We start from the raw sequence: 20,537 nt of genomic DNA, 5'->3' as shown, positions 1-20,537 counted from the left end.
TTCTTTGATGGTACTACTTAACATCTACAGTCTCTTCTTGTGCCAGGCCCTGTAACTATGTACATACTTTTGGTATTAAAAAAGCATTTCACTGATCAGGTTTGTAAAGCTTATACTCAATTTGCTGCTTCTTTTGTCTCTTAATTTTCAATATGGCTTGAGGGAATATGCTGTGCTGCAGTGAATGGCGTCTTAATGATATCTGAAAGATGGAAGAAAGGAGGACACAGAGAACACTTGGCTTTTACCCTTCTTCAGTTGTCACAGCTGTGAACTCTTCTTTAATGATTACTGCATCAAACAGCTTGTTGCTGCAACAGTCAGTTCTTTCCAGAATAACATCTCTTCCCCAAAGCTCTAGTCACTCCTCTGCCTATTATCCTATTAGAACAGACTGATGCATGAAACAGCTTTTTTCTTCAAACGAGATGAATAACAATATTGATGAGAGAAGCAAAAGAAGGATGGGCAGAAAAATGTAGAAAAGCTGAGGGATATAAGTACATAGTAATAGGGAGGATAAAGCACCCAACTCCAACCAGGTGTGGGAGGAACTGGATGAAATATGTATAGAGTAACTGATACGAAACGTGAAGAAGGGACATCAGACCATGAGTACTTGGTGGTTCTTCGGACTTCCTCTGGAAGGAGTACCTGAAATACAGAGAGATGGGAAGATGTCGTGTCTAGGGAATCTGAGTTCAGTGGGTAGAAGCCACTGGTAGTACATGTAAGAAATGGAGTTGGCCAGAAACATTTTTTGTGGAAAAATTCCTCACCTGCCCCACCTGAAAAGGCTTGTTACACAGAAACAGTTGCCCAAGCCCACAGTTTGTATCGCTTTGCTCTGTTTACCACAGTAGTGGTATGAGTGTTGAAGAAGGGTATATATACAGTTGTTGAAGTGAATCGATTTGTTGCCAATAACAATTGTTCAAAAAGCATCAATGTTTCTGAAATGGAACCCGAGTAGGTTATTTCTTTTCAAGATACAGTATCTGTGTATTTTATGAAGATAAGCTTTAGCTTTTTTCTTAGAAAAGAGGGCAAGTAAACTTAGGACCTATCTAGATGCTCCACTTACTGTTTAATTATGTCCTTATTTACAGGGTGTCAGTGCAGTTAGATTGTTTCCTCTCTCTGGGCATATACTGTTGTCTTGCTCTATGGATTGCAAAATCAAGGTGAGTTATTTTTCTGGTTTCACATCTATATTTTATACCATCGTTGAATATAGGCAATGCATTTTAGAACACTTAAACATTTGGTACCTCTACCAGGTAGCTTTTGTCTGTGTTACTTGTAATTTAAAAATCAAGTGAGAAAAATAAAAATTTTTTGGATCAAAGATAGAAATAATACACGAGGCTGTGGGTGTTAGAACAGTGTTAATCATTTAGTAACAGCATTTAGAAGGTCACAAGTTCCTTGGGTTATTGCCTCTGTTATAATAATTCATTTTCTGTGAAACCTAGTTTTACAACTAACAATAGGTTTCTGTTGAAGTGTTTTAGTGAAGCATTTGTGGTCTTGAACTAATCACATTTTAGTCCAGCATACATCATACCAGAAAGCTGATGATTTATCGATTTATTTATTTATTACTAGCAAAACCTTAGGGCTTTAAAGTTGGAACATGCTGGGGGGGGGGGGGGGGTTAGTTATTTGAAGCGGGGGTTGCTAACAAGATAGTGACAGACCATTCTTGTGAATTTCTGGGTAGATAGTTGTGATGAATCAGTAGATGTCATATGTTTGTAATTAATTTCTTAAAAGATGTTGCCATATATGTTTGCACTTAATTTCAGCATCATTATTGTTTAACAATTGACATCTTTTCTCCCCATCCCTTTTTTTTTTCCAAGCTATGGGAAGTATATGGTGATCGAAGATGTCTACGAACATTTATTGGTAATAGTCTGGTTTTTTAAATTTACATGCATTTAAAACAATTTAATGGAAGGATATGATTTAGGTTATCTTACTAATTTTTCATAGAGAGGACTTGCAGGCATCGAAGGCAAATGGTATCCAGTATGATCTTGGCAATAAGAACTGAAAAATGTGCAAGTTTTTAGTGAACCTTTGTAATTATTCCAAGCAATTTAATGTTGATGTATAACATCTTACAACCTTTAAAGTAAAAAATTAAAGTACTGCAGTCATCAATACTTTATGCAAGAGTCCTTTCCAAAGGCAAAATTAGGAAATTACATTGCCCCATCTTCGTGTTGAGAATGTTGATGTATAACATCTTACAATCTTTAAAGCAAAATATTAAAGTACTGCAGTCATCAATACTTTATGCAAGACCCCTTTCCAAAGGCAAAATTAGGAAATTACATTGCCCCATCTTCACGTTGAGAACAGCAGCCTGCTGTTATTATGCAGTGAGGGCATCTCACGGTGTGATGTTTCCCACCTTTAATAGGTCATATCTTCTGTGTGGAGTTTCTAGTGCAAAAGCTTGGGAAATTTATTTATTTATTTTTTAGGTTCAGGTGTCATCTTTCTTCATGTAACAGGTGCTTTTTAAAGCCGATAGCTGAGAGAGAGAAATACAAACTTCTTAGCCTTGAATGCAGAACAAAAGCAGCTGATTTCCCTTTTGAAATGGGAACATTGCTAGAACACTGAGTGAATATATGTTGAGTAACAACAAAGAAGTCTTTTTTTCACATAATATATCATATGACAGCAGTGTGGCCAACATGATGGCTCAAAAAAGGGTCTCTGAGTAGACTGCCCTTTCTGAACAGTTTGACTCTCTTTCTCAAAAGGTCATTATCAACCAGATTCGCCTGGTATTTTGCTATATTTAAGGCACTGTGCCAGTATTTTAACTTAACAAGTCTGATGCAGTGGTCAGATTGAAGTATTGGGGTTAAGGGTTAGGAAGGTAACACCAGATGAAAGCATTCTTAATTTTCTGATCTAATATTTCCCATATTTTGTACCTGTTTTCTAATTATAAATGTTTCTCCTTTAAATATGTCTCCTGTAGTGTTTGTCTCTCCTCTCTTTCATTAGATGTTGGCATTTATTACAGTGTTTTATACTTCTCTTGCAGCTCTGAGAAGCATAGAACAATGTTTGAAGCTAGCAGTACTTAAAGTTCTGCTTCTGTATCAATTCATGAATGATGCACAGTGGTTGGTTCTGTGCAATGCTATTTTTTGTCTCTCCAGTGCTTGAGAGGTGTTGAGGGTTTGGGGATTTAATTCTCACCATTCTTTATGAGTTTGGGTTTTTTCTTTCTTGCTTGAATCATTCTTTACTAGGGTTCATGAAGAATGTCAGTAAGTGATTTCTTTGTTCTCTTGGTATTGTTAAAGACTGGAGTATTGAACGTGAATAATGTTTTGTTAAAAAACATTAATTCTAAGCATGAATGGATTCAAGTTTGTCATCACATTTTTTCTATCTTGTAGGACATAGCAAAGCTGTTAGAGACATCTGTTTTAATAACGCTGGCACTCGGTTTCTCAGTGCTGCATATGACCGCTATCTTAAACTCTGGGACACTGAAACAGGTAGGCTTGTATTTATAGACACTGTTATTTGGCACTGTGTTTAATTAATAGTAAATACCAAGATACGTTACCAGTCAGTCAGGTTGTTTCCAATTATCCTTAATATTGTCTTGTAGTTCAGTATTTATGCCTTCGTTACAGGATGAATAGTAATTTTTTCCCTAAATGTTTTGCTGTTATCTGTAATAGTGCAGTTGACACTACCTATATACCTGTATTTCATATACCTTTTTATTTGAGGAATTTGATAGTTATTTGTAATGCTAGAAAAATTTTTGGCAAACAAGACAAAATTTTACCAAATCACTTAATTGCATGTTTACATTTACAGGCATAAAACTAGGTAATGAAATCACAATTTAGACCTGAATATGCTTAATTTAGAAGAATTGTCTCGCTTGATCTTTTGGTTAACCTGAACTTGAGGAGCACTCCCAATAAGAAAAGTGGTGGAAATTGAGCTGCTGGGGCAGGGAGTTGGAGGGTAGGTCTGTTGCTGTCACAGAACTGCCTGGGAGATACTCCAACATTCTGATCCGTATAGTTTCTTAAGCTAAAAAGATGCAGGATAGGTGTTGTCAATATTCTTTTAAACTTAAGTCTGTTCCTAAGACAGGAAGTTTCCATGTTTGAAAAAGTTGTTAGCTTTCTTGGTTGGCAGTGCCACTGGTCTTATACAGGTGACAGCCAGTAAGGTGTAAGTCATTCTCCAGTCTCAAGTCTGAACTCAGTTATTTAGACACCTGAAAAATGCGTTGAGCTTTCGGATTAAAACGGGCTCCTGTAAGTTAAGGCTAACATGTAATCAGGGTATGTATGGCTGAGGCTATGAAAGTTGGTCAGTGGTTTGTTTTGCAGTTGGATTAGTTACCCTTTTCTGGGCTTAGGATTGAGGAATTCTTGCCTGAGTTTAAGTCTCTTGATGAGAAGACCTCTGATGCTGAGGAGGTGATGCCTTGCAAAGGCAGTGGTCAGCTTGTGATAGCCTGACCAGCCCTGATGTCCTTGATGACATATAGGCTACTGAGCAGTTACACTGTTTGGAAAGCTGCAGTAAAGGTATGGAACAGTTTGTGTGTATGTCTTTATACAGGTCTGTGCATACAAACGTGTGAAAAAAGGTATAATCAAAGAGCAGGGTAAATTCTACCCTGCAGTCCTCTCAAAGGCTTTAAAACAAGTGTTTTCTGCTGTTAGTAAAATAAAAGTAAAATTAATGGGTTTTATCAATATCTGCAGAGAACCGATCAGCCCATAGAGCTTCCAACTTGATGCACTATGAATGGCTTTTCTGTTGCAGGGCAATGCATTTCAAGATTCACAAACAGGAAGGTTCCTTATTGTGTCAAGTTCAATCCTGATGAAGACAAACAAAATCTCTTTGTTGCAGGAATGTCAGATAAGAAAATTGTGCAGGTATGTCTACTTAATATGTCTTCCTCTAAAAATTCAGATTTTAGTAAAAATAAAAAGGCCTTATTCTGACTTTTTTATTTGCAGTGGGATATTCGAAGTGGTGAGATTGTGCAGGAATACGATAGGCATTTGGGAGCTGTCAACACCATTGTGTTTGTGGATGAAAATAGAAGGTTTGTGAGTACATCTGATGACAAGAGTTTAAGAGTCTGGGAATGGTAAGTTTAAAATTTCGAATATTAACTTAAAGTATTTTGTGAGCAAACTGAGAACATAGTTTATTTTTAAAAGTATACATAGCACATAGGACACTGGAGTGTACTGGGTTCTAGCTGTCTGAGGAAGTGCAGGCTTTACAACCCTGTTCTGGCCTAAGGCTTGAGACGCTTCATAAATTTCCTTTTCCCCCAAAGACAGCCCTGTCAGCCTGAAGCACGCTGCACTGTATTAGTGATCTCTGTTCTGTCTTCTTTTCTCAAGGCTGTATTAGCCCTTAAATTAACCCTTTAAAGAAATGCCTCCTCTATTACATTACTGTGTGTCAGTTTTGACTGCTTTGAATTGGGATGTGCATAGTATTACATAATATTTGGCCCATGTATGAAAGAAATAGTTTAGTGTAGCTTCATTTCTGGTTTTCTGGTAGTCGGGGTTATTTTGGCAATCCTTGGTACCCACAGTATAAATAAAATAGATGACAGAAAAGTGAAAGTATCAAAGAAAAACTTGTAAGAAATATCATCTTAAATAGCTTCCAGTTTTTAACATACCTGGGGAAAAAATGTATCTCTCCTATCTGAAATGTTTTCCACAAAGTTCTGGGTACTAAGATTTTCAGCTTAGGACTTTTCTCTATGATTTCAAATTTCATTATGAAATAATCACTGCTATATCTTTAGGTTTCAATTTCCTTTTGCTGTTCACACATCCAAAGCTGTTGCACAGTACGGACACTAGTTCGACAGCTCTGTGACTAATCAATTCCTTCCTAGATATTTTTTTTTTTTTTTAACCTAGACAAGAGACTCCAGTCTGTGGTATTTGAGTGTTACCCAAGCAGCCAGCAAAACCTTCAGTGTATCTGTGATCAGCTGCTGTCATTGCCAGTTAGCAGCAGTGGTAATGACCAAAGTCTGGGAACTCAGGCTTAGGCTAGACATGTAATGCTGTCACCATATGTCACTCCGAGAGAGCCTCTGTTCAGTATTTCATAATTAGGCTCATACATTTACTGAGCTCCTTAAAGAAAAATCTTTTACGGTATCATATCTGCTAAGGGATGTCTCCTCTCTGGCAAGTGGGAGGATGATCTCACTTGCACAAATTTGTTATTTCCTTGAAATTGGATTGCCCTTGTTTCACGAGCTTTGTGTTGATGGCTGAAATAAATAGTGAAGTGGGTGGATTTAGTCACTCTGTGGGGAAGAGAGCAAGAAAGGCAAAAAGGTTCTGGCATGGGAACATCACAACCTGATTGTTCCAGTAGCAGAAGGGTTTTTTTTCCCTTCTGAAGAAAAAATATGTACTGTACTCGCTGTACACTGAATAAAGAGCTGCCTTGTTCAGATAATAGGGAACTCAACTGTAAGCAGTATTCTGTAATACAGTCATCAGGGATTTTTTGGGGTTTTATAAAAAGCAAATGTAATGCTGTCTTCCTAGGCACAACTTGAAAACCTATCTCCACAACCTGCCATGATATATGTTAATTGGTCTGCAGGCACAGTTCTGTAATTTTAAGATCCAGATTTCTACAATGCATTAAAACTAAATTAGTATACTCACTACAGAAGCTTTTGGAGCTTGAAAACTTCCATGGCAAATTATTTCATGCAGTACCTCAAATCCTTGTTTTCCTAAGTTCACAAGGAAAATTATTTGCAGCTTAGGGTGATGTGATTACTATACCTTTTGCATGTTTCTTCATATGATCTTCAGCACAATATTTCTTCAGTATCCTTCAGAAACTAAGCAGAAGTAATTATGACCTGAGTATGGCCTTAAAAGGCAGTAATTAAAGCTGTTCTAATTGCTTAGTTTCAATTGTCTAGAGGAATTTTGTAGTATGTTTTGTAAACACTTTGACTTGGCCAGAGCTGGTAATGGATGCGGTGTCAGACTTCATCACAGTGAGGAACTTCTCCCCTGAGAATTTAAACCTCCCTTCCCCGAGAATTCATCCCATGCATAGATTTCACTGCGCTGTGCACTGAGTTACAGTTGGTTGATTGCTGAAAGTTCAGACTGCAAGTATAGCACAGACTCTTGCAGATTAAATGGTTTCTTTAGGAATCTTAATGGGAGTACTTTAAAACTGTCTGCTTCTGCCTTTAATGTGATTGTATTGTTACAGCAGGGACATTACAGTTGGCAGGGGTATCATATTCTGTGTTCGTTCTTCTAGAAATGGAAAATGTTATTTTGTCTTTGCTTCATATGTGTCTGATCCTACTTGGATAAACAGTGAAATGGTTTGGGCAATTGACCTTGGAGATTTTTGTTTCCATTTTTTTCCAAGTTAGCTAGCAAAGCAAGAACTGTACAGTGGTAGCTTAGTTATTATCCTGACACGCTTAGGAGGCTTATCTCTGTAAAGCTGTACTCCCTAGCAGGCCTTTTCTCTCTAGTGTTCCTGGTACAGATACTGTAGTCTCCTGAGAGAGCTCTTCATGATGTGTAGATCCCAGAATTGGATTGGTTTGGGTTTGGTGGTGGGTTCTGTGGGGTTTTTTTCACTTTTTTGTTTAAAAGGATTTTTCTCTCTCCTGCTTGGGGAAGAAGTTGTATTAGAACCCCAAAGTATCACGTTTCCGAATCTTGGCTAGCGGATACTACTGTTGATATTTAAAACTTTTCAGCCTTTGAAATGGTATGAAGTGGGGAAAGGACTTGAAGATCTTTAAATTGAAAAACTCGAACGAACAATAGATCACATGGGTTTTGAGGCCAGGCAACCACGACAGCACCTTTCTTGGTAATTTTTTTAAGAGAGCAGGCTAATATTACTTATTTAGCAATTTGACTAGAAGCAAATGTGAAACATGGAAGTATCTCTTTATTCTGCCTAATAGTTTAACGCAGTCTATCCTGCAGCTGTCCTAAGCGTGTCTGGTAGGTTTCAACATAAAGCAGAGCTGTCTTGAATAAATTCCGGTAGATGAGCTTGCCTTCATTTGTAAAGAGAAAGAAGGCAGGACAACCTGTACTGCATTTAAATTTCCCACTGCAGTACAATTCAGCATTGGAAATGCATCTTCTGTGATGAGATGGTTTTTAATGGGGCTTCCAGTGGGATTGCTTTTACCTGGCATCAAGGACTCCACATGACCAGTGGGCAGAGGGAGTGTTGAACGGTGGGAGCTGATCAGGATCTGGCCTCACTGCAGCGATGGCTGTGTGTCCTGTTGCAGGTAGCTTTTAAAGCTGTTTGGGTATTGATGCGAAAAGGTAGGATGGGGCACGGGGGAGGGCTGCAGCTCCTGTGCTGTCATGCTAGTCAGCCTCAGAGATTACGTGGACTTTTTGTTACTCCTTTACAGATGTACTGTCCAACAGCAGTCTTAGGTCTGCCTGTTTGGAAGCCAGTTATCCCTGTGCATGCTCTTATCCACAGACAGCATTAAGCAGGTTGTCCTCCTTATTCTGAGGGTAAATTATTTTAACATTTAACTCGCAGAAGCATTTTGGGTTGCTTCCTGACAACAGAGCAGCTTCGCACCCTGCTGCCCATGTGTACGTTGCTTAACCCAAGATGGCAGTAAATCACTTACTGCACAATAAAATAGAATTGTAATTACCTGGCTAATGTCGCCTGTATTGCCATCCAGCAAGGCTCGGTCAGCTAGCACAAGGCAGCCACCCACGCTTTCTACTCCGATAGTATCCCAGCAGCCCTTCTACTGTGTGAATTAGACAATGAAGTCATAACCATCCCCTTTGTATTAATTAATGTTGCTACAGAACATTTTGCGTGTGTTTTCTGCTGAATACATTAACCAAATCTATTTGTTGCTGGAGATTTCTTTTGCTTAATGAGAAAGACATGTGCATGCCTTCCCTCTTTACTGGTCTTCTAGAGCAGAGTATGAGGAATACTGTGAATATGCATGGACCGTTAGTAATCCAATTTATATAGTCAAAACCAAATGACAGTTCTGCAGAGTAAGGATTAGACTGTGTTTGTTTTCCCCTAGGCCTTTGTACAGGACAGTGTATGTTCTTAACATACACTGGCACAGTGTTGTATGCCATTGAGACCAGAGTCATGGTTCAGGTCAGCTGTGAACATTTGGAATTGGTTGGCATCCCATTTAGGGAGATCAGGAGGAAAAGGGCTTTGTCAGAGAAACAAGAGACAGACTCCTGTTGTCTTTTCCTTTATCAAAAAAAAAAAAAAAGGCAGAAATATTCTAGTTAAAACTCGAGTCAGTGAGATATTCCAGTAAGACACATGCTTATATCAGTCTATTCTTGCTACCTATATTAGGATTTTGCAGGAGCTGCAGTTAAACTGGAAACAATAGAGTATCTTTTTGTTATTCCTTAACAATTGGAATTACAATTCTGCTTTATACTCTGGGTCATTTGATTGGGTTAAGTTCACTCTACCAGAGACTATCCTGTGGATGGCTCCGCAGCTGGAGATCTCTAGGTGGGCATTCATAATTTTGATCTTTTGCACATTCTTCCTTTGAACACCACCTTACAGTCTCTGTGGTTCAGTGGCTGAGTAAATCGGCTGACTGCAGGCAGCCCCTTGGAACATTTCCATATCTTCATAAAACACATACGTCTTCCTTTTGCAGGGACATTCCTGTAGACTTCAAGTACATAGCTGAGCCAAGTATGCATTCCATGCCAGCCGTGACTTTGTCTCCAAATGGTAGGTTAACACTTTAACTGCCTTCTTAGCCCTAGTTTATGTAGGCAAGTCTTACTGATGATACCTCTGTAATATTGCCATGTTGCATCCCCATTACCCCTGTGTTACACCCTCCCCCCATGGGTTTTGATTTAAAAGTTTTAAGAACACGTGTGTCAAAATGGGGAGTTACATCAGAATAACTGTATCAATTTAAATTTAGACCTTCAATCCAGACAGGGCAAAAGGACTTTTCTTTTCATAGAGCTACAACGTGCTCTTTGCTGTATTTAAAATATTAAGAGAAACAGTGGTGGCAACTGACGATGGCTGCAAAGTGCTAGGCCGGTTCAGCAGCCCTTGTGGTGCCATTGTTAAAGCAGAAAGTGATAATGCTGTTCCTTTCTGTTCTGAATGTAGCCCAAATAACTCTTGCATAAGACAAATCCCAAGTTATCTCAGTGTTTCTGTATGTTAATGTTTCGCGCTTATGTTCTTCAATTAGAATCAAACTGAAGGAGGATAAAGGTTTAGTGCCTCCAGTAATCAGTGAAAAATCCTTCTAACAGTTACCTGTTTTGGCCAAAATTAAATAGGTTCAGTGTCAATATTATTAAAGCGTTGCCAGATTACAGTTAACAGTCCCACTGTGCTGAGTAGTGGCTGATCAACTTGTTGCACAGCTGACATTTTCAGCTGGCTATCAACATCAAATTGTATTTGCTTTGCAATGTAAATATTCTTAACAGTACAAGTGAGTTTCTAGGATAAAAAGGAAGATTCTGGAGAAGGAGATGGCTGCATTTAAAAATGTTAGCTTCCCAAGCTGGCCTTTTCCAGCTCCTGTTTCTGAAATTGCACAACTTGCTGTACTCTGATCCAGTTTTTCAGTTCATCTCATTCTTCCATATTGAAATACTGGGTTTCTCGTCCTTTTTCCAGTTCTGGCTGGCCAGCATTTTGAGTATTTGATTTCTGAGATGAGACAGTAAATGATGTGAGGAATGAAGTAGTCATCTTTTCAGCTCAAGGCATCACCTGTCACATTAACTAACATTATCCTGACCTACAATAGTCCAGTATCACACAAATCAAGTTTTCTTGGATTATTTACACTACAGATTGTGCCAGACACGTTACGCCTCATTTTGGAGTTAAATGAGTCCTTTGAAGAAAACTAAATTGAAAGTTTTACAGATGTGGAACTTTTCTGCTTGGGGGCATTGATTTATGAATCTCATCAATTAATTTTTTCCTCCTGAGCAATGCAAGATACTGAGCTCTTAAAAACTAAGAGGAGAATAACATGCGTGGGGTACACACGTGATTTGTTTCTTTGGGAAGCTGAAGAAAAGCCTCAGATTCCAAGCTAGTAGCTGGAAGTCTGATCAGATTTACAGTCAAGTTGGCACATTTTATGTTATCACTGTTTGCATTAAACACTGTAAAGGCAGTGACGATATGCAGAATTCAGGACAAAACTGTCTGTTCCATGGTGCTGTGTAGCAAATCATCTTTATTGGATTCTCAGACAGGAGTTAGTGCACTGCCAAGACACAAAATGAGGTAGAATTAAGATTAGAAAAGCCTAGGGTTTTTTTCTTTCACTAAAGTATCTTTATTAAATTGCATTCCATTAGGGCAGAGAATACTAAATAGTTGCAAGAATGTATGGATTTTCAAACTCCCAAACCTACCTTAGACCTGGTTTTCCCATAAAGAAAGTGAGGTGACCATCTTAGAATACCCACAAAACAGGTAATTAAATAGGTTGCAGCTAGATGGGATTTTTTCCCCCTCATCTGAATTACTTGATCATGTGCACCAGCAAGCTTACTCAGTAACTTACCAACTTACTAGTAAGTCAGTGGGGTTGATGCAACGCATTTTTGTGACAGCCAGAGCTTTTCTAGAGTCCTGAGTGCATTTTGTAGGAATAGACATCCCAAATCCTGTCAAATGTCTGGTTTTGCCTCTTCGCAGTTGTACCAGACAGAAGCAGTATCAGGTGCTACCTTAGAACCCTGATACATAATGAAAATCTGAATTAAGATAGTGCAAGAAAAGTTATAAAAATCCCTTAAAGTGTTCGAGTTAAGTCTGTTTCTTCAGATGCAGCACTGATACTACCTCTGTTTATTGCCTTTATAGGGAAGTGGTTGGCTTGCCAGTCGATGGATAACCAAATCTTAATTTTTGGAGCTCAGAACAGATTCAGATTAAACAAAAAGAAAATTTTCAAAGGTCACATGGTAGCTGGCTATGCTTGTCAAGTGGATTTTTCACCTGACATGAGGTAAGTTTTTGTGGGAATGAGCTTCATTGTAAGACTTGCTAGCATGGATGCTACGTTTCTTTTTGAATCCTCCGTGACATTCATTGATGCACAGCCATCCTGTTAACCCAGCGTCAGACAAGAGTTCTGTAGTCAGGCAGCAGAATGGAAAGTTGCCTTGCCATTTGATAGAACTAAGCTATACTCGGTGGTTGCTCTAAGCAGCCTTTAGAAAACAGTCCATGTAGTCCAGACCTCCCATTCTGCAAAGACGCTTTGCGCTGCTGTTAAACCATCCAGAGACTCCCCTTTTTTTGCCTAGTCCTGGTGCAGCACAGGAGGCTTCTGCACCTGGTCTTTTGCGCACGGTCTGCAGCACAGGGTTCCACTGTATGTACTTGTCTAGAATACCTGCGACTCAGGTTTGCCCAGCTTTTTCCCATTTTGCAGGTCTGGTGTGGGTATCCTCATCGATTGTTCAGAGAGCCATCTTTTTCATCCTCTTTGCTTAGTAGCATGCTCACACATTTATTGCTGTATGTACTTAAGATATTTATTACTACAAAAACCGGAGAATAACCTCAGCAGAACTGGAGGAAAAAATGGAGAGAAGTGTCTATAAATTTCAGAGAAACTTCTGGCACTTTCTCTTTTGCTGATGTATTCTCTTTAGTTCCAGTAACAGTGTATGGTATAATCGCATTGCTTAGCACATTTACCTCGCAGTTGATGAATCACCTTCTGCAGGACTTGTGCGTTAGAGCGCAGCATGTATGCTAATTCTCTGGTAGGTGTGTTTGCAGACTGTCAAACAGGAAGCTCGTTGGGTGAAGCTCTTTTCCGTTGCTCAATGTAAAAGTATTACAATACAAGCAGTCTTCACACATGATACAGCTTTTATTTTAATCCTGTTAATATAGCTATGTGATATCTGGAGATGCAGATGGAAAACTTAACATCTGGGACTGGAAGACAACAAAACTCTACAGCAGATTAAAAGCACATGATAAAGTCTGTATCGGCGCAGTGTGGCATCCACACGAAACATCTAAAGTCATTACATGCGGCTGGGATGGTCTTATTAAACTGTGGGACTAAAGAGGATGCTACGAAGATCTGAAGATATAAGTCCTGCATACATCTGAGATAAGAGTGATTTCTGCTGTAAGGATGGGTAGATGTTTGTAATACTGCAGTTTTCCGCTGTATATATGCACTAAAAATGGGAAATCTTCAGAAGACACAACTGAAAGGATATAGTTCTACATACGACCTCTGAGTATGAGAAGCTGAGGTCATCTGAAGCATGCAGAATCAAGTGTTAGTTTGTCATGTCACTGTTCATGCAAAACACTCTTGTAAAATAAAATGATTTTAACGAAGACTATTGTTGTGGTTCTGGCTGTCAGAAATGTGGGGAGTTAAAGGAAAAGACCAGCAATTGTGTAACTCTCTTACTAAGAAGAATTCTTTGATTTCTACTGCAATAGAGCTGGAAATACATGCATTTGTTTACCTGGTTTTGGGTGGTATTTTATTGTCCCAAAAATATTTCTACCTTTATAGAACAGAAACCCACTTCCTAAAATCTGTTAATCCACAGTAGAAATTAAGAACTAATCAGAAGCTGACAGTTGTCAGATAAACTCTTATCAGCTGAAGACTGTATTCATAAACTTTTGGTTTCTGTCTGTATTTAACAATATCATCACGTTGATCACTGAGTTTCATCTTTGCAAGTAGTCTTCAATTTCAGGATTTTGCTTGTATTGGTTGGTTGTGTGTGTGTTAAGTGTTGGATTTTTTTTTTTTCTCTTCCATATGCTGTTACTTCCAAAAAGCATGACATACATAAAAAAAAAAAAAAAAAAAAAAAAGGCGGATGTCTCTTGTTCAGTTTAGAATACATTGTATTATAAGCCCCATAAAGGATTTGACAGTTTAATGTATATACATGTCACTTTCTCTCTTTAAAGAACTTATTTTTAATAAATCTTTTTATAAAAAGTCTGCTTCTCTTCAGTCAGTTCTTCTGTCTAGCAGTGTCCTTATAAAATACATCTTACTATTTGCTATTTTAATTTGCAGCTGAATTAGCATTTAGATAAACTCATTCTCTTGCACTGTTCATGAAAAACTAATGCAGGTTGGAAGCAGAAGAAAAAAATCCTTTCACCTCCCTGTCTGCTCTCTTTTGGAGCACATAATGGAAATAAAGTGTAATGAATTTATCCCATTGATCAGTCTTTAATTACAGATTTGAATTACATTATATTGTTTACTGTAGATCCAATCACTGCTCATCAATTATAAACAGTAGCAAAGGAGTAATTGCCTTAATTGACAGCAGGATAGAAGGTAAGGCACTTCTGTAGATGAGATGCATAGAATCTCAGATCGTGTAAATGGAAGGAAATGGATTGGTGGTTTTGTGGGTTTCTGGTTGGTTTGGGGTTTTTTGATCAATTAACAGGAGAATAGGAAGTTCTCTTTGAAAGAACAGCAAAGTTTGGCCTTCTGAGTGAGCACGGAGCTTATACATTTTTAGAACAACTTTTCAAAGCTGAGCTTGAGAATCTTTCCACTGTCTATTCATGCCATTGCATAACTGCACTAAGCTTACATGTTGCTGTTTACTTTCCCATCTCGGTAGCCTTGCACACCTGAGAAACACCACACGCTGTTTTCGCAGGTGGGGTACTGGTGGTAACTGGGCATTGCCTGGCCTGGCACCCCTGGCAAGTACAGGGGCAGGAAACGGCAGAGCCTGGAGAGAAAGGAAAGAGCCAGGCCCGTGTGTCCCGAGGCCCATCCCTTCTGCTGGGAGAGAAGAGGCTGGTCCTGTTTCGTGGCTCTTCAGGGCACGGGTGGGAGTGAGCTGGTGCCGTGTCACAAAGGGTGGATTTCTGACATGGTGCTTCTCACAGGGAAGACTCGAGCCTGAGCTGGGAGCTGAGCTCGGGTGTGCGCTGTGCCCTGGGAGCCACTTCAGGAGAAAGTAAGCTCAAATAATTTAGAATGGTTTTCTTCCTTCTGATACGTTTCCTAAATGGGTATGTGGCAGTGTGCCCTGATCATTAGCAGCTTCCAAGTACAGGGAGTGGGGAACGAGAGGAAGAACAGAGCAGACACAAAAACTTCTCACAGGAATGTATGTTAGCTTCCACATCAGAAGCACCTTTCCTAAATGCTTAAAAGCCTTTAAATCATCATTTACAAAATGCTTGGCTCTGTAGTTGGTACTGTGTTTTTCCATGTGTCACCTACCAGGCAGAACTTTATATAGTATATACAAAGTAAAACATAAGTGTATAAACTTTTGTAGTAGTATACTGGCTGTCGTATTTGGATAAAAAAATAAGAAAAGTTGACTCATTCAATTCTGCTGGGGTTAATGAATTTGGATTAAATGGTTGCAACAAGCCCAGAATCAGAATTCCCCATGAAACTTAGATAAAATTCTTTGTCCCTCACAGTTGATCACCGCGTTAATCTTTTGTGGAATTTCTCACATCTGTATGGAAGCCTGCGGGGGGGATTTTTATGAGGATAATTCCCTCTTGTCAGCTGGAGAGTTGCAAACTCCAAAGCTCATGTCAGCTAGTTTGCTGTGCACTGGGATGGACGGCGTGTGTCTGCGTGGCACAAGTCTAGACTTGTCTTTCCAGCAGCCACCTGGGAACAGATGTCTTGCTGAGCTAATTAACTCAAATCATGGCCTTCCCTTATCTTCCCAATTTCATGTTTTGCCAGAAATTGGTCTGTTACAAATGCTGGTCAGAACAAGTCTAGACTGAGACCCCTAGGCTGAACTTGGTGTGTGAGCGGACAGAGCGGGGGAAGAGGCAGCGCTGGGGGAAAAGGAAAGAGCAAGTTTTGAGTTCCCCAGATGAATTCTCCTCTAACGTTAGGCAGAGAAGGCAACAAAGTGATTCAAGCCAAAAGGAGCTACCTAGGAGAGCTGGAGGCAAGCAGAAGGAATATGTGCAAGCCGGACTACAGGGCTGTTGTCATAGTTTTGTTCCCCTTGATGATGCATCTGTAACTTTCAGAAATGATGTGCCAATATGTTGCCACTTTCATTAATACCAATTACCTTTACAGTGGAAGTTTTACAGATAAGCGAACTATCTCCATCATTCTTGGAGTTCTGCCTGGGAAACATGATCGTTCCTTTGGCCTTGTGCCATCTTTTTCTTGGACTTTTTTCATATGTGAGAGGGGGAAATATCCCACATACCCTCATGCAGCTTGCTGGTAAGAAGGCTGTCTTTCTTGAAGCAGATGGTCTTGGCATCTGTCTTGCTCAGAGTTTATAATTGTCCCCAGTAAGATGAGGCTGCTCAGTCTTTGCCCTCATTACGAGGAACAAATATCCAAATTACCGTACATCCGAAAAAGTCCAAGATAGTCTTGTAAAAAGCCAATTTTTAGCAACAGGCAGATGTTCAGCATAGCATTCAGCACTGTGGTCTTTAAAGGCTGATTTAAACAGGGAGCCTCGCAGCTCTGACAGCCCAGAAACACAATGTACTTCCCTTCTTTCTACCAGCTGGTCATTACAAAACCCTGCTCCCGTTTGCTGGGAAGACTCCATGTGACAAGCAGCCTGCACGAGGGGGAGCACATGGAGAGCAGAGGAGGGAGAGGAGTTTTGCTGGGAAGAGTTTGAACAGTTGAACCTATACACAAGAAAAATCAGTTGCCAGGGAGGTTGTTCCTCTGGAGACTACTTCAGGACTTGCTACTGTAGGTTGACTTCACTAGCGTACGCTCAAAATTTAAGTCGCATATCTTGCAGTAAAATATGTCTTTTCTGACAGGCTTGCTGATTAAAAAAAACCACCAGACACACCACGGCTGTCCTGCAGCACTCAGAGAAAACCCTGCTTGTGGCAGAGTTACCTTTACAGAAGCTACTTGCAGAGTTTAAAGTTTTTAGAAACAAATTTGCAGTAACTTTCAGTGGGGCATGGACCTCTAAATTTGCCAGGTACACGGTAAAATCGACCTCAGACCTGTTTGTTAGCTTGTGCGATAGAACATTTAAAATCTGCTAAACGCTAAAGCGCTGAGCCTTTCTGAGTTGCCTTTTAACCTGCTGTGCTTTGTGGTGCTGGGGGGCTGCTCAAACGAAATGTTGCTGCCTTGGGTTTGCCATTCAGAACGTTCTCGTTAGGCCTTGGGATTTTTTGGTTAGTCTGAAAGATGTCAAGACTAACTGAGCATGCTGCTCCTCTCATCTGGGGAAGGAAGACAACACAAATCCTCTAGGGGGGCATTTCGGTAAAAGGAACTTTATGGAGCTTCAAGACCACTGACAGTTACCCAGCCATGGCTCTGAGAGCTGCAGATCTTCCCAGTTCTCCCAGTGTTAATTGCCCCGCAGCTGGCGTCTTACTCTAACTCGCCAGCTAAACTTTCCACTTATGAAATAAGCCTTTTTTCAGTGGTGGTTTAACTCTTGCAAAGCAACACTTAAAAAAAAAAAAAAAAAAACAACAACAACAAAAAAAAAAAAAAAAAAAAAAAAAAAAAAAACCAACCAAGAAAAGAAAAGGAAAGAAAAAAAAAAGGCAAAAATGCCCTGTTCTAGAGAAGAGCTGCAACAATTGTACTACCTTAGCTTGCCCTGGGCAGATTTCCTCACGCAGCCAGGACTTTGTTCAGCCCTAGTCGGTTGCACTTTGCTTCCACACACTTACACAATCACCCTCCTTCAGCTCCTCCCTATATACTCTGTAAAATATCACCCCTTCCAATATTCCTTGCTCAGGACACAAAGAAGGAAGTCAGACTCCAAAGGAAGTTAGTTGTCAGGCCAGACATCTACAGGAAAAAGAAGTAAAGCCCGTTCCCTGCAGCTTTCAGAACCACCTTGAGCTTTGTCAGAAGAGCTTCTTGGCAGTCGGCTCCTCTCCCTGGCTCTCCTGGTACCGACCCTCTGGGAGTACCTGGGGTGGGGGGGAAGCTGGTTTTGTTTGCTTTTTGTCAGTATTCCTGCAACATTAAAAGAGTGGAAGACAGTCGGGAGGCAGATCCATCTGAAGGTGGAGGCAAGGGTGGGATTCATGTTGTTTGGCTTTGATCCAGAAATGGAACTTCAAATACAAGGGGGGAAACAGCAGCTGAGGCACAGCAGCATTGCAATTACTTGCAGAAGTTTTGTACTGTGCACACCATGGCACTTACTTTCAGGAAACTTCGGAAAAACAAACACATATGGTGGTCATCCACCAGAAAGAGCAGGGATATCGTGTTGGTATTCACGTTTGGGTCATTGTTTCTGGGCAGCACCAAGCAGGCTCCTGTTTTCCCCTTGTGTAAGGTCCTGCCCGTCGGGATAAGGGATGCAGCACAGGCTGTGTCTGCAAAGGTCTCTTTCTGAACCAGCTAATGCTCTTTACAACAAGCAGGCCAAACTTCACCGCAAACAGGGACTGCTGTTGAAGGGCAGAGATCCGTTCATTATCAGAGGCGGTTCCCTTCCAGCGCCAGGCCTGCTCTGCAGGTGCTGCCCTTGAGAGCCAGCGGAGGGAGGCGGGTATAAATACGCCTCTGAATGTAGGTCAGCTCTGAACATCCACCGGCACTAAACCAGGTCTCTACTGACTGCAATTAAATGTCACATTGTGTTAACAAGCAGGAAGAAATCAAGAGTGATTTCCTACTGAATAACCCCGAGGATCCTTTCAAGGGCAAGGGAGCGGCTAATGAAGCTCATGAAATCAAAGTTTTTGAATGAACCAGATGGTCTCAGCTGTTGAATAATTCACCAGAGAGAATGAGTGCTATTTCTTCAGGTGTGCTATTGGGTGATATGTCTTCTTGGCATCTGCCAAGAAAGGCCAGACATATGTTCCCTTTACGCTTTCTTTGATCTTCCACAGTTGAGAGGTGCTTGTGAAAAACAACCCTTCACAAGTCAGCGATGGGATCAAAGCCTGGGGCCAGAAGTGCACACCAAACCAGCAGGTTTTGGAGTGCGGCAGGAGGTCAGACCTTCCTTTGTTCAAATTTTGGGACTTGCAAGGAAGCCGGCACGGCATTCGAAAAGGCACCAGTTTCCCCGGAGAAGTGTGTTAGTGTCTGTGCTGCCATGGACGCTCCAGAGGAGCCCATGTTGCAGTATTAACTGCGGTAGTTTGGGGGATTCACATCTGTTGCTGCTCTTCATCTTCCCCAGGTGACGGGCAGCACCTGTGAACTCTGGTTCACAAGTGTGTGTGATTTATAAATCACTGCGGGTCCCTCTCAAGGGGAAATGCCCTCGCCCACAGGAGGAACCGTACAAATGAAATTGCCACTATGCAGAGGTCACCCTACTGCAAAGATCCGCTTTACACCGAGTTGAGACATCTCCTGGTGGAGGCGTCCGACTAATGCAATAGACTCCACTTCAGGAACAAGACCTGGTAATGACGTCCTTGTTGGCTGGGGCTGGCGCTGGCCGTGGCCCGATGACCTGAGGGTGGGCAGTGAGGCGGCTCCCGGGCTGGGCTCTGCCCAGTGCCAGGCTGGAGGCGCTGGGCCGGCTGTGCTGCAGGGTCTGGGAGTGGGGGAGATGCCCAATGCACCCCGGGGCCAGAAGCCTGGAGGGAGAGCGAAGCTGGGCAATCCCCGTGATGATGCTGCCAAGCAGATCTGAGGCAGCTGAAGGTGCCAGGAGCACCTGGTAGATGCCATAATATGGAGATACAGCTTAGGAGAGGGGCCGCGCTGCTCATGCAATGAGCTCCTGTGTGAGCACGTTGCTGAGCATGTTGCTGGAAGGTCAGCCTGGAGACACGTTTGCCAGCTGCCACCTGGCGACTTGGGATGGTTTGGCCCCTGTGCTCCTGCCCTGCCCTGATTTGGTCCGGGCACCTTCCTGTGCTGCTCCTGGCACTAAGTTTGAAGGCTGAGCCTGGCTTTCTTCCTCAGCTGCTGCTGCGAGCAGGGCCCTGCTGTGAGTCTCTGAAGAGCCGCATCTCCCTCTCAGACCAACCAGGGGGAAAAACAGGCTTTACTGCATTCTCTGCAGGAGATGCTGGATGCTGCCCAGACCAGGCAGTCAGGAATATTTTAGCAATGCCAGGACAGGCCAGTGGCCCTTTCTTCCTGCCTGGGCACGGCCAGGTGGTTACCAGCCTCCAGGCTGTGGCTAATAATGGCAGAATGCCCAGCCCACACTGGTTTTAATGGTGCACTCTGTACTCAGCCCTTGAAGGAGGCAGCTACCACGGTTTCTGTGCGGGTCTGATCTGGGAGGAGATGAGGAGTACAACGCTGGCACGCGGTTACTGCAGGGCTCACTGCAGGGAGATGATCTCAACAAGCTCCTCACCTGCTTCACAGTCTCTCCAACAGTTTGCTGTCCTGCAGAGCTGCTCCTGGGCAGCGCAATGCTCCCTGCAAGGAGCCATCCTGCAGGAACGAGGCAGGCTCAAACACAAGCACCATGCATGTGCGG

General features: G+C 41.5%; 1 protein-coding gene across 1 annotated transcript in view; it reads left to right on the top strand.

Moving 5' to 3' along the window:
• The window catches only part of CDC40 (cell division cycle 40), a 40,667-nt gene extending 27,200 nt beyond the window's left edge, over positions 1–13,467 (top strand). Inside the window, exons 8-15 of the mRNA XM_080388174.1 lie at positions 1,110–1,184; positions 1,866–1,911; positions 3,432–3,533; positions 4,834–4,949; positions 5,034–5,167; positions 9,755–9,831; positions 11,962–12,106; positions 13,006–13,467. Of these exons, the coding sequence (XP_080244300.1) occupies positions 1,110–1,184; positions 1,866–1,911; positions 3,432–3,533; positions 4,834–4,949; positions 5,034–5,167; positions 9,755–9,831; positions 11,962–12,106; positions 13,006–13,183 (873 nt within the window). The 3' untranslated portion in view covers positions 13,184–13,467. The remainder of the gene's footprint in view (positions 1–1,109; positions 1,185–1,865; positions 1,912–3,431; positions 3,534–4,833; positions 4,950–5,033; positions 5,168–9,754; positions 9,832–11,961; positions 12,107–13,005) is intronic.
• The last annotated feature ends 7,070 nt before the right edge of the window (positions 13,468–20,537 follow it).

Source organism: Falco punctatus (assembly GCF_963210335.1).
Source record: "Falco punctatus genome assembly, chromosome: 5".
NCBI lineage: Eukaryota > Metazoa > Chordata > Aves > Falconiformes > Falconidae > Falco > Falco punctatus.
Note: the sequence above shows the minus strand (reverse complement) of the source record. Positions and strands in the feature narration are given on the sequence as shown.